This window comes from Hordeum vulgare, chromosome 3H (assembly GCF_904849725.1).
Source record: "Hordeum vulgare subsp. vulgare chromosome 3H, MorexV3_pseudomolecules_assembly, whole genome shotgun sequence".
Classification (NCBI taxonomy): domain Eukaryota; kingdom Viridiplantae; phylum Streptophyta; class Magnoliopsida; order Poales; family Poaceae; genus Hordeum; species Hordeum vulgare.
The window spans coordinates 164,373,122-164,387,621 of record NC_058520.1 but is presented as its reverse complement, the minus strand read 5'-3'; the positions used below and the strand labels follow the sequence as shown (position 1 = coordinate 164,387,621).

Sequence of the window (14,500 nt, the reverse complement as noted above, 5' to 3'; positions counted from 1 at the left end):
CAACGGCGTCGACCTCTCTGCCTCGCTCTCTCTCTCTCTCTCTGTGACGGAACTGACAGAAGGAGGGAGGAGGGAGACGGCGTCTACAGGAGCAGGTTGCTGCGCAAGGGAGGTAAGTTGGGCCAGCGAGGGGAGGAAGCCCGCTCGAAGGCGCCAGGTAAGAAAAAGAAAACCCACTCGGGGTTTTTCTATTTAAAACAAAACAGAGAGAAATAAAAACACACAACCCACACTGTTGAAGCTAAAATAAAACAAAAATGCCCCTAGTCATAAGGGAATTATGACCTATTTAAATAAAATTAAAAAGGAATTTTTGAAGCATTTAAATATTTACAAAACAGAATTTAAATAATTGTTTTGTGAATATTTACCCCACTTAAACAAGGATCCAAAACACTTTAAACCTAGCATCACATTCACCACAAATCACTTTGAAATATAAACATTTTTGAATCAGGGATAGGGCAAGTAAAACTTGAGCTTTGAGAAATAGAGAAAGGGGTTTTGAAACCTATTTGAAAGCTAGCCTAGTTGCACCCCACTTTCAAACACCACTCCACATCACTTCACATAGCACATCACACCACATACCACATCCAAGGATCCACAAGAACAACAAACACAAAGAAGGCAAAAGATAAGGATGCATGCATACAAAGGGAAACAAGACATGCACATGAAATACCACATGAAATACTCTCATATCAATGACATGATGGACCCACATACATGAAGATTCCAAATAAGGCAAGTTACACTCTCGGGCATTACAACGGCACACCGCTGAAATGGTGGAAAGATCAACGTTTTTGGATTAGCCGCTCCAAGACCATGTGAAAAATATAGGAATATTTCTGTGTTGTATTGATCATCTATAATACTAATGTGAGGTATATATGATTTGGAGTAGAGGCAATTGATACATGATTTAAACTTATTCAGTTTGGTTGATTTTATGTTAATCATTTTCAATCGTTTCTCCTTCCTCTATCCTACGCATCTCGTGCGGAGACATTGTGTTTCTCACCGCACTTCATACCTAAGCTTTGAACCCGCGTGAATAAAAAGATTAAGTAAGGCCCTGTTTGGAACCATTCAGATTATATAATTCAGTTTTTATAATCTATTCTCTTTCCAAACAGGACAGATTATGATGTATGTTATAAAAACTAGATGGACAGATTATTAAAAATTCATAATCTACTCTATCCCAACTAAAATCAGATTATGGATTGCTAATGACCCATTACCCTTGTAAAGTTAGAGATAATTATATTCCTACCATCGTCACCCTCCTCTTTTTAAAAAAAACAGAAGACACACAGATCATTATGCAATGTAAAACCTGAATTACAATTTATATAATCTGATCTTCAAACATGTCCACCTAGATTATTTTTATAAACCAGATTATATAATCTATCTTCATAATTCAGATTATTATAATCTATTATGATTCCAAACTGGGCCTAAAGCATGTCTTGAATTGTTCGTTACCGCTGATTACTGGAAATTACTGCTCCCTCTGTCCTACAATGTAAGACATTTCTGCAAGCTATGTTGACTTGCAAAAACGTCTTACATTATGGGATAGAACAGTACTTTGTAGGTTGGACATATCGCGTTGATGGATACGGCAGTAAATAAGTAGTGTAGTTCCAGATGGATTTGATATGTATTCCCGTACGAACTTCCAAATACTAATCCTGCCAGAGACATCCTGAAATACAATAGTAGCTCCACATCCTAACAATGACAGCAAAGACATCGATCATCCAGATCCTATTCCTTTCTTCACATTCGCGACACAATTACGCAAACTCAACATAAAGTTCAGACACAGAGAAACAGAAGCGAACCAAATAATTACTCCACGGCCTTTTTAGTTACTACTACCTCTGAAAACAATATAAAACGTTTTAGATCTCTAAAGCAGTGATCTAAAACATCTTGTATATACTTACAGAGGGAGTATACTACCTTAACAAACCCCAGTTTACTTCTTCGCCTTGCTGACGAGTCTCTGCCCCCCACGGTTTTGCCAAGCCCCCTTCACAGGCCACCTCGGCTCCTGCAAAGGTCCATCGGCTGCTCCACACCCTTCTCTCAACAGCACTCTAGAGCCTCCCACCTGCGGCTGAAGCTTGCTGGCAGCACTCAGGAGCTTATCTTCTAACGAATCCTGTGCAGCAGCAGGAAGTTTCCCCTTCCCCTTATTTTTCCGAGTGCAGTCTTTCGAGCAAACAGCTCCACCGCCACCATTTCCTTGGAGGCTTGTAAGACGCAAGTTCGCATAGTAGGCATCGGCAAGCTCCTTCTGCTTTTGAGGATCAGGCAGTAACCTGGACATTTCAAGAACAAGGTGCGACAGACCAAATTGTTCGACGTATGAAAGATACTTTGAAGCATCGATAACGCCTTGACGGTACTCCCCAGAGATCTCTTTGAACATCGAGTACCTGTCCCGATCCATTCCTAATGCAGCCTGCATTCTTTCAACCAATGAATTGTTTGCTGCACGAACATCATCCGCAGAGCACAACACCTGGCGGCTCACAGGCGTCTCTTGCCTTCCATTTCCAGCAAAAGGCAAACTCAGCGATCCGCTAATGTGAGGATTTGTGTTGGGTGTAGGCCAACTTGGGGAATGACTTGATCCAGAAGGGATCAAATCAGTATTTTCAAGGGACCAATGCTGAGCAGAATGGTGTGTATGCACAATTCCGTTGCTTTGCTGTCGGAGCCCAAATGCATGAGTGTTCTCAGCTACCTTCCGTAGCCCCTGCTCTGTTGAAGCAGCAGTTCTGTTATTACTGCCTGATAAAGGAGGAAATTCCACATCCATTGCGCGTGCAGCAGTCCGTGAGCTCCGACTGACAACTGGTGTATACCCTGATTGCCCTGATATGGGAGGGGATGAAGCTTCTTGTAAACAGGAACCCATTCTGGCATCAGGAACCTCCTGGCGGGAGAGGGGAGGAAAGTGTGATTGCTGCCAAACATGATTCGTCCCAGAGCTTTGGCCTGCTTGTGATGAGTGCCCAGAACTAGATCGCAAGGGAGATACAACAGCAGCAACTTGATTTCCCGAGCCACGGCCCATATTTGCAATGCTATTCTGAACAGACAGCAAGGTATTGTCAACAGAACCAGTGGAGAGGCAAGCGTTATGCCTTCTACCTCTGCTGTTACTCTGATCTAGCTCGCTCCAGTCTCTAGAACTGGTTGGTGTCTGTCAATGATGGGCAAAGTAAAATAGATCAGCTTACTGCGCCATTTTGTTATCAATACGTATATGCTAGCATGTCAATAGTTGGCTTAACACAAGAGATGGAAATAAGGCAGATTCGTTTGCACACCTGGAGAGCAGAATTCTTCTGTGCATGAGGCATGCGCTTCCTATGCTCCACAGCATTGTGCCTCTGGAGGGAACAAGAAAAGAAAAGATGTAATATCAATAAAGGATAACCAGTTATCACGCACTAATCTGGTGACATGTCCAGGGAATATGATTTAACAATATATCATTTGTGTTTGACTTGCCTTAAGCTCTGCTTCACTTTGGAAGACAATGAATTTCTTCTCCAAGCACTCTCTGTCCTCGCAAAAGAAATGGTCTCTTCGGAAATGCATCTAAAGGGGCACATGCACCACGTTAGCTTCTAACATGAAATTTACCACAATTTTGACTTGGAATTCTGTAGCAACTTGTTATTCCAATTTAATACAAGTCTACCACTAAATTCTGTACCATAGGATTGATATGCAGTAAAAATCTTGTGTGGGGATGGCATGGATAGGCACCGAAAATGGAGACCATGTTATATCCACACCATTGTTCCAAATATTGGCCAGTTAATCGGCATCTCAGTGAGTTAATCGTAGCCGATTAACTGATTTATCGGCCGATTAATTGGAAAATTCTCCTATTTATCCCTACTCAGCACCCAACCGATATGGTACACCGATATCCTAAACACTGATCCACATCAAAGGATAACAGATCTAGCAGGCACAGCTCCAGTTGGAACAGATAGACAATATCCCATGGTCTCGCTTAACAGCTACGGACATGACCTTCAACTACAGAAGTGATGTGACATCTACTTAATCAATATACTCATTACAGTGTTCTGAAAGGCGGCTACCTAGACATAGTCTGCATAGGTGGCATCTACATGCTAGGGTACACCCTCTCGCCTGGGAAGCCGCCTGACCCGCCTAATCAGCGACTAGGCACTGGTTTGCTTCCTGGCCCGTGCCTAGCACCTCGAGAATGTACATTGCTGGTCAAACATAAGGCATACTTAACAAATATAGACTCGGAGATTAAAAATGGGTAAAATATACAATTCTATTCAAATAACCTATTTGGGCAAGGATAGTAACTTACTCCCTCCGTTCCTAAATATAAGTCTTTTAGAGATTTCACTAGGTGACTACATACGGAGCAAAATGAGTGAATCTATACTCTAAAGTATGTCTATATACATCCGTATGTAGTCTTTTAGTGGGACCTCTAAAAGGACTTATATTTAGGAACGGAGGGAGTATATCTTATCTACACAATATTTGGTATCCACTCCAGTATCTATGTAGTACAAAATTGCCCATAGATGCAATGTTTACATGTATTTATGTTGGTTTGACGGCCTAAATTAAGATAGCACTCTGACTTTAGTATAACTAGCCAACTTGATATGACATACCTCTAAGTCATCGTAGTTCCTGAAATAATCATCCTGCCCACCATGCTGCCTGTAAACAACCACAAATTCAGAGACAGCATAACTTTGTACTTATGCCCCAACTAATAAAATAACGGTTGCGGAGCACCTCTGACATATGTGGCAAGAATAATGTTCTCTTGTCATATGTGTATCTAGATCAGTCTCTGCATAAAATGGGCTTTTACAAAACTTGCACATCGGGTGCCCTACAAAACCCCTGCGCTCAACTTCCGAGCCATCCACCTCTGAATCACCGGTTTTTATGTGCTGATTTAATTGAGGCCTTGTATAAAGTTTCTGCTCGCAAGCAAATACCTGCTCAAGACAACAACAGTACAGGACTTTATTATAAAAATCAATTATTGTGGAACACATGAAGTATTCATTACACAGGCTACAAGCCAAGTATGCAATCATGATAATCAGGATGTACCTTCATAACTAATTTGTCCTGCTAGTAAAAAGAAATCGGTAGGAGTTGGCAACGTGCCACACATTAAATCATTATGCACCAGGTTGAAAAATATGGTTCAACTATGTTATTTTGGGTGTTCCTCTAACTATTTTAAGCATGGAGGTGTGAACTGCAAGAGAATGGAAACGCTAATTTGTGCATGCAGAACTTCAAATCAACAAATCTTCTGAACTATTTAAACCATTGTTTGTTCGCATCGGATGCAATAAACTTGAATGTTGGAGTGAAAAGAAGTAATGGAACTCCAAAAAGGTTAGATATATTATCTACTATTAGGAAGAATACATACATTTTTGCTATGGTCTAAATTGGAGAATTATATGATATATGATCCACTGGTGGATAAAAACAAGGGATGACATGTGTTAAGTTGGTATGGAGAGTAATGGGCTAGCAAAAATAATACAATCAACACTTAGGAAATAATACTTTCATTGCTAGATGTAGATAACAACAACAACAAAATATGGCAAAGCACTACTAGTTTGTAACTGATACTAATAGCATCATACAACAACATGACCTAAGAACTATCATGTCAACAGAAGAAAAAAATCAAGTCTTAATGAACTAGTAACCGGTATTGAGCGCTGCAAAACTAAATGCAAGGATGAATTGACCACGCAGCACCAAGTTATATGCCTAGTATTGCACAAAGCTACTGGAGTATTTGTATAACCAGCAAGCATTTCATCACAGTAGAAAATAGGATTAAAGCAGTTAACAAGGACAAGCAGTCCATCATCAATAGCATCACCTTCCTCCCATCCAGGCAGAGGTCGCACATGTACAAGCAATGCTTGTTGAACAGATGGGCTTTGAGCTGCTCGATGCTGTCGAACTTGGTCTTGTGTTTTGCCTTGGACGACTTGCTGCCCTTCTTCCCCTTGTTGCCGCTGCTTTGGCAGACGGTGCAGGAGATCCGGCACATCGCCCTTACCATCCTGTAATGGTCGGCGTCGTCGAACCAAGCCTGCGTGGCCTCGTGGTACCAGTACTCCCCGGCCTTGCCCTCGCCGGCCGCGGCCGGCAGCGCCGAGAGATCGCCGATCGCCTTGGTGCGGTCCCCCATTTCCTGGGCAGCGAGAAGCCATTCATGAGGGCAGAATTCGAAATTTCAGATGGGCGCGGCGCGGGGGCGTCGCGTGGGGCGAGAGGGGTGGGGTTGGGGGCGGGCAGGGGAAAAGCGGCAGATGAGAAAACCCTAGGTGGTGCTGTGCTGACCTTGGTGGCGAAGACGGCGGGGCAGTGGGTCATGCAGAGGCAGCAGCGCTGGTCGCGGAGGACGAAGCGGAGGCGGGTGACGCAGGCGGAGCAGACCTCGCGGTGGCCGCAGGCGCCGTAGGCCACCCATTCGAGGCGCTCCGCGCAGACGGCGCAGGCGTCGTCCATGTCGAGCTCCACGGCGGAGGGAGGCGCCGGCGGCGGGGGAGCTGGCCTCGGTGGCGGGGGAGGAATCTGCTGGTTCGAGAAGCGGGCGCAACGGAGGGGAGGGGAGGGGGGAGGAGGGGTCCGGTCGAGCGCACGACGCCACAATGTCGGAGTTGGTGGGGAGCCCTGCCCAGTACGGTAACTGCTGGCGCTGGAGCGGGGGAAGTGTGTATTGTTTCGATTACGATGTTTCCCCTTGAAATAGAAAGACTGATTAGGATCTTTTCATTATATTTATATAAATAATTTATTTAAAAAGACCTAAATATGCAGATCTCAAAAATCTCAGTGATCAAATCATGTCAATCCAATCCAGTGACCTATATTACTTCAAATTTAACGTGCAGTCTAATTCTTTCTAACTATAAATATTTAGGTACACGGAAAGTATTAGGGTCTATATGTAATTATTGCATAATTGATTTACTATTTAATATCACCGTTCATATATTATTATTTTCCTAATATCAATGTGTTATTTTATTTTATTTTGAAAGATCCAGCTGCTGGCTGGCATATATTTAGATAGCAGGAAGCATGGCGGGAATACAAAACGGTGGGGTTGATCAAAAGATCAAAAGGACATAACAGGAAGAAAACCGCGGAAAAAAAATTGTGAAGCCAAGATAGCCTGGCACAGACGCCGTACTCCTCACGTAATTTTCCCAAACGGGTGCTCTAGGAAAACTGCTCCTGCTTGCCTCCAAGACTGGAGAGTTGTAGAGATGGAGGTGGATATGCTTGCTGCTCTTGTTGTTTTGTTTCTGAAAGTGCACTCATTCCTTTCTTTCCAGATTTCTGACAGAACGAGCGCGATCATTGTCCTGGTTCCTTTTTTATACTCTGGTCTTACCTTGCTTATCATTGTGGTGATGATCTCTCTGGCTGTTTTGTTGTGGGCCCAAATTGTTGGGCTTAGTGAGGCGCATCCGGTGCGAGATGCCGTCTCCCCCCAAACTGTTGTTGCGACGTTGCATTTCCAGAAAAGATGATCTGCTGATTCTAAATTTCTGAGGCATAGCTGACAGAAGTAGCTGTTTTGCCAGCCCCTTCTTTGCAATCTGTCGTTGCACCAGAGCCTATTTTTTGTCAGCAGCCATATGAATATCTTGACCCTTTGCGGTGCCCAAGTCTTCCATGTGAAGTTGCTGATTTCTGACGTTGTTCTTCCTAGGAATTGGGCTTTGTATGCTGAGTTGGCAGTGTAAGTCCCCGAGGCCTCATGTCTCCATTTGATTTGGTCTCTTGCTTGCTCTATCAGCTGGATGTGTGCTTCCTGGATCCATCTATGCAGACGGAGGACGTCAACCCAAAGGTGCGTCGTGTCTCCGTGCGCAAGGTCAGCTATCCATGTGTTTCCTTGTAGCGCCTCTTTCACATTCCTATTCTTTCTCCGTGAGTGCCTGAAGAGCGATGGGTATATCGTCTTTAGCGCCCCCTCACCCGTCCAGTGGCAGTTCCAGAAGGAGGCCGTTTTTCCATCCCCCAGGGTGACTGACGTGGAGGCGGTAAAAAGGGCTCGATCGTCGTCATTGCATGGCAGCTGCATGCCGTTCCATGGCCTTTGCGGACTTGTCCATGACAGCCATAGCCATCGCAGCGGAGCGCTCTCGAGAAGCGATGCAGATCCAATACCCCTAGGCCACCGCTCTCCACGGGGGAGCAAACTATTGGCCAACTAACCTTGCATTTTCCTCCGCTGAAATCTTCTTCATGTGCCCATAGGAAGCGTCGCCTAACCTTGTCTATCTCGTCTAGGAATTTTTTGGGCGTTCTCAGGACGGCTAGGGCGAAAGTTGGCAGCGCGGTGAGTACGCTACGAACCAGGACCCGCCTTCCTGCGATGTTCATTAGCTTCCCTTTCCATCCGGCTAGCTTAGCTCTAATCCTATCTAGGATGAATTGAATGTGTACCAAGCGAATCCTGCTAAGGGTGAGAGGTAGTCCCAGGTATTTTATTGGGAAGCCTACCCTCTCCCCTCCGAAGGCTGCGAGCACAACGTCGAGATTGATACCTTCGCAGCGTATTGCCGAGACAGTGGACTTGGCAGGGTTGATGTGCAGACCCGTGGCTCTTCCGAAGTCTACCAGGATGCCCATAATCTCTTCAATTTCGTCCTGTATGGGGTTTGCGAAGATGACGGCATCATCCGCATAAAGACTGAGCCGTAGCGAGATGTCTCTATTTGGCAGAGGTTGTAGCTTGTTCATCTCAGAGGCCCTACACAGGAGCCTGTGCATGGTGTCGATGGCTAGGATGAAGAGGAGTGGGGACAGCGGGTCTCCCTGTCGCAGACCCCTTTTGTGCCAGATGGGTCTGCCCGCGGCGCCATTTAGTGTTACCATAGACGATGCAGAGCTAAGGAGTAGTGCTATCCAATCTCGCCATCTTGCTGGGAACCCTAGATGCTGCAAAAGTTCTAATAGGTATTCCCAGGAGATGTTGTCGAAGGCTCTTGCAATGTCTAGCTTCAGCAACAGCGCGGGGGTCTTCTTTCGGTGTAGGGTTCTAACGGCATTTTGTACGTAGAGGAAGCTGTCTTGTGTTGACTTGGCACATAAGAAAGCTGATTGTGCTGGCGAGATTAAGCTGTCGATGACCGTAGCTAGTCTTCTTGAAAGAACCTTAGCTATAAGCTTGGAGATCGAGTGAATTAGACTTATCGGTCTGTAGTCCTGTACCTCGGAGGCTCCTTCCTTCTTTGGCACTAGTACTATCGTGGCAGAGTTAAGTTTGGAGAAGTCTCCTCTAGTGAGGTGATAGAAGCTGTGAAAAGCCTCCATCACGTCTTCCTTAATTAGAGCCCAGCTCGTTTTGAAGAAGGTCCCCGTGAAACCATCCGGTCCCGGTGCCTTCTCCGAAGGTGATGCCTTGACTGCATCCCATACTTCTCGTTCTGTGAAAGGGTTGTCCAAGCCTCTCCCATGAACTGATGGTAGTTGTAAGGAAGCCCAGTCTATTGTGACGTTGCGTGTAGCTGTTTTCCCTAACCCTTCGTTAAAATGCCTATAGATAACTTCCTCTTTGTGTTGGTGTGTCGTGGCTATGTCGTCTCCAGCCTTTAAAGTGTGGATGAAGTTTTTTCGCCGCCTTGCTCTCATCTTGATGTGGAAGAATTTTGTTCCCGCGTCGCCCATCCTAAGCCATGTAAGTCTAGATGCGTGTCGCCGTCGTGCACGCTCGACCGCAGCGAGTCCGAGCATACGCAGCTTGAGGAGTTTTCGAAGCTCAAACTCTGCATCTGAGAGACGCCTACTTTCTTGCGCTACATCGAACCTAAGCACTAATTCCGCCGCCAGGTGGAATTGCAATTTTGTATCGCTGAAGAAGGATTTGCTCCATATCTTTAGGTCCCGTGCCGTTCGCGTCATTTTGGTGAGGAGACGATGGAAAGCACAGGTAGACTGCACTGGTCTATTCCAGGCCTGTTCAACCGTGTCGTGGAACCGCGGGAACCCTGGCCAGAAGTTTTCAAATTTGAACACAGCAGGGCGTGCGGTTGCTGATGTGTCGGTGAGTACTAACGGGCAGTGGTCGGAGGTGGCCGTGGATGCCGCGTGCAGAGATGCAGAGGGGAATTGGCATTCCCAATGAAGGTTGCAGAAGAACTTGTCGATGCTAACTAGCGTCGGGTTTTGTCGCTCGTTACTCCATGTGTAGCGGCGGTTTTTACATCTAATTTCCTTCAACCCGGCAGTGTCGATGGCCTGCCTGAACCTGCCCATGAGCCTCCTGTTGAGGTTAAGGTTATTTTTGTCCCTCGCCTCGTAAAATAGGTTGAAATCGCCGTTTATCAACCACGGCTCCGCAGGCGGTGGCGTAGAGAAGGATAGCTCGCGGAGGAACGCCTCCTTCCTGGCATCGTCCGCTGGTCCATAGACCGAGGATAGCCAGAAAGGCTGGGTCTGTCCTAGCAGGGTGACCTTTGCAGTGATCGCAAAAATTCCTACCACATGCGAAACTATTGTGGCGAGCTCTTTATTCCATAGGATTGCCCCCCCCCCCCGCGCGCTCGTGCCGATCGCCGGAAGAGCGATGCATTCTGTGAGTTGTGTTCCTCCTATCTCCTGCACTAGTTGTGGTGTCCATGCGTCTATCTTTGTCTCTTGTAGGCACAAAATTGCTGCTCGCAATGATTTTGCCATCGCGCACACTGATTCTCTCTTTGCTGGATGGTTTAGCCCTCTAACATTCCAACACATGATCGGGGGTAGCTTTTCACTCATGGGGGGAGCTAAAAAGACTCCGGTGACTATATTTTGTTGGCCTTTGGCCCATAACAAACACCTCCAACCTAACCGGGGATCGTCGTCGCCCACCAATAGGCCCCAAGCTACGACGGCGATAGGATACGGCCTCGCTAACCTTACACAATGGAAAGAAACCTAGCTCTAACCGGCTGCCCGCCGGTCGCCACCGGATAAAAACGAAATTTACTCTTAACATAACTAGACTACGGCCTTCTCGGCCACTACGTCAGGGCCGGCCATGCGAGCCATGGCTGAAAGGGCCTCCCCGTCGAGGCGGGTGAGCTTGGCGATGACGGCGATGTCGTTGTCCGAGAGAGGCTCATCGAATCGTCGGATTAGTGCCTTTGCTACATCCTCAGTCATCTTCTCCTTCGGTCCTAGCAGCCCTAGCTCCTTGACGAGACGGAGGGAGGCACGCTGCGCTACCGGGACGGTGGACGTGTTTGCTGCATGGCGCGTGCTGTGCCTGGTCGGAGCAGCCTGCACTCTACTCCTCGGCGGCGGCACAGATCTTCTGGTGGGTGGCGCGACCAGCAGAGGAGGCCTGCACTCGCGGAAGAGGCCAGGTGCCCTGCTGCCGCTAGCTTCGACGAGCTCAAGCTGGCTCACACGGCTGGTCACAACTCCCAGCTGGACCTCCATCGTGCGCGCGGAGGAGGGGGTCGCCCTGTTGAAGTGGCCGTAGTCGGACAGCGTGGGACTGAAGGTGTCTAGCTGCAGCGCCTCCCCTACTGCCTCGAGCAGGGGCCCTTTGTCGAAGAGCAGCGGCTCGGCCAGGACGGCGTCCGCTGCCGCCTGAACGTCCGCCGCCGTGCCGTCGACAACGGGGGGGGGGGGGTCGGCTGCTTGCTCGCTGACTTGAAGAACTCGTCCACCGGGTCTTTTCCCGTGGTCTCGGCGTGAGCCTCACGCGGCTGAGATGGTCTGACAGAGTGGGGAGGCGGAGGCCTGGACCTGCCCCGCGGTGCGTGGCGCTGCCTCCCGACCGAGACCCTCCTGTCACCGCGGCGGCGGCCGGGGGAGTCCCGTGACCGACGTCTCGGCGCTGGAGAGCGGCTGCGCTGTCGAGGAGCCGGAGGTTGTGCGTGGACTGCCGGAGCGCGGCTACGGTGGAGAAGAACGTCCTTCCAGGAGCGGTGTTCTCCCCCCCTCGGGTCACCATCCCCGTCGCCGTCTTGCTCTCGGCCGCTGCGAGCCATTCCCCAGCAGCCGACGCTGGCCACCGGCGCGCTGCCAGACGCTTCTTTCTTCCCCCATCTTGGCCGTCCTCGGTCCCCATTGTCCAGGACGCCGGCGCGACAGCGGGAAGGGGGCGTCGTCGCCGTCCGAATCAGAGGATGGGAGTCCGCTCCGCTCGGAGTGGGAGGAACGGGGGGACGGAGGAGTCCAATCTTCAACGCGGTCGACGTGGATGAGCATGGAGTACTCGGCCGTCGCCGGAGGAGGAGCTACTCTTCTGTCTGGAGGGGAAAATCCGACCATCTCCTCGACGCGGCCAGCTCCCCTCGGAAGGATCCCAAGGCAGTGTTTGGTGGGGATGCTTCCGGCATCGTCGGTCCAAACCCAGCACGCAAATGTCTTCGTGTGGCCTCGCTCGAGCGTCCTGCTGTCGAGGCGATCCACTCGGACCCTCCTCCCGAGGATCTCCTCCGCCCCCTCTACAGACCAGAGGTGCATGGGGACGCCCTCGATGACGACTCGGACATGGAGCAGCAGTGAGCCGAATGAAGCGTGGTCGTGCTCGTGCCAGGAGGCGACGTTGAAGACGGCTCCGTCGACCCGGATGGATGCCCGGCGCAGCGCATTGACCTGTTGTGCCGGCTGGGAGAAGATCACCAGGTAGTGCTCCGGGTGATGCGCCGTGACGCGCAACGAGTGCTCGGGCACTGCGAGCTGCGCCTCCAGGGCCCTTCCCACCGCCATGGGGGACGAAGCGTTGACGCCGTCGGCGGCAGACAGGGTGACGGCGTGGCTTCTGAGGAAGAAGATGGCCTGGTCTACTGCCGGCGAGGGAACGGCCACCGAGCGGCTGTCCCTGGGCGACGACTACAAGCCTGGAGTGAACCCAAGGCACATCGTCGTCATCGTCCCTTCCTCATCGGAGCCTCGTCAAAATTGTTGTAATAGTCAATCAAAAACTTGTCGTAGGCTCCACAGGAGCAACACACAAGAATATCAATCGTCGCACACGAAGAGGAGTATAGATTGAAAGGACCCAACTTGTAGACACAGGACCGAAGATTGGATCCAAATAGATCCATCAAAGACCAACATCAATGGAATCTCGCGAGATCCTATGAAGATACACCTCCACACGTCCTGTGATGTCGCTAGTGAAAGGACGTGGATGTCGCCTAGAGGATGAATAGGGGCTTTAAATTAAGAGTTAATACCACATTGGTATACTAACTTGTAGGGTGGAAACAGATTCGTACAAGAACTAAAAAACCACATAACTAGCCCTCCAACTCATTTGATGTAATAAATTCATACGAACGAGCCTGAACTGACCACATGGTGTGCCAGGTGAAGGGTGGCGGGCGACAGAATCACGCATTTGCAGGAATTCCCTTTTGTTTGACAAAATCATGCATTTACAAGTAGGGTCGCCCCGTACATAACATCTGTACATAACCCCCCCCCCCATTGACGCCTCTGAGGCAAACCCTTCCAAACCCTTCTCCTTTCGTGTTGGCCTCCACCTCAACATTGCCGAGGCGACGCCGTCATTGGCCTCATCGGCGACAATAAAGTGTGGCGGCATGGAGCCACGACAAAGGGAACCTACTGAATTCCCTCGTGAATACGATAAGCTTCTCCCGTGTTCCTTCCCCTATCCCCTCTCATGTTCCTCCCTCGGTCTTTAGGTTTTTGTTGATTAGGACTATCTATGCACCGATCTGTAGTTATTTGTTGTGTGCGTTGGTACTAGTAGTAAGGAGGAACAATTAGAGGTTAGCACAACTAGGGTTTATGTGATGCTAAATTGGGGATTTGGGGGTGAAGCTGCATCGGGGATTGTGTGATGCTGAATCCGCATGAATTGGGGGGGGGGGGGGGTAGATGTTGTAATGGAGGGGAACTGGAAGGTGCAATCCATGGGAATTAGAGGTGATATCTTGATGTGATTATGTGGGTAAAGTTTCTGAAATAAGGGTGCATATGTTAAATTGAAGGGCAAATGTTCAGAAATATGGGGTATTTGGATTGTATGCACATTTCCACTGTAATTTTTAGGGTCTAGATGTTAGTTTTGTTGTCTAATTATGCTGAAAGTGTGGTACTTTAGGTGGTATTCACTGCATATTATCAGTCTCAATATGAATATGTGCATACTGTAATTTATGAATATATGTGCACTTCATGTGTTTGACATTTTTCAGTGCTTTCAATTGATTGTGTAGTGTACAATGGAGAACCAAGTCAGTTGTTCTTAGTGGAGTTTGAGCATAATGGAATTTTAGTAGGGCAATGCACAAATGGAGTGATGGGATTTTCTTACTATGGGTGCACTCATGAGGTTTTTTACTATTGCCATGCAGAAACATGGTCGTTGGCATGCTCAAGTATTGCTTGTCTGGGCTGGACTATGACCCCACAAACACTCAAGTCA

General features: G+C 48.4%; 1 protein-coding gene across 1 annotated transcript; it reads right to left on the bottom strand.

Annotated features, from left to right (window-relative positions):
* Positions 1–1,656: 1,656 nt before the first annotated feature.
* LOC123443368 (E3 ubiquitin-protein ligase ZNF598-like) lies at positions 1,657–6,775 on the bottom strand. The gene is made up of 7 exons (XM_045119711.1): positions 6,430–6,775; positions 5,963–6,280; positions 4,837–5,045; positions 4,710–4,758; positions 3,544–3,633; positions 3,360–3,422; positions 1,657–3,232 (listed from the first exon to the last, which is right to left on the bottom strand). The coding sequence occupies exons 1-7, from the start codon at positions 6,595–6,597 to the stop codon at positions 1,997–1,999; spliced, it is 2,133 nt and encodes a 710-aa protein (XP_044975646.1). The 5' UTR covers positions 6,598–6,775; the 3' UTR covers positions 1,657–1,996.
* Between the last annotated feature and the right edge of the window lie 7,725 nt (positions 6,776–14,500).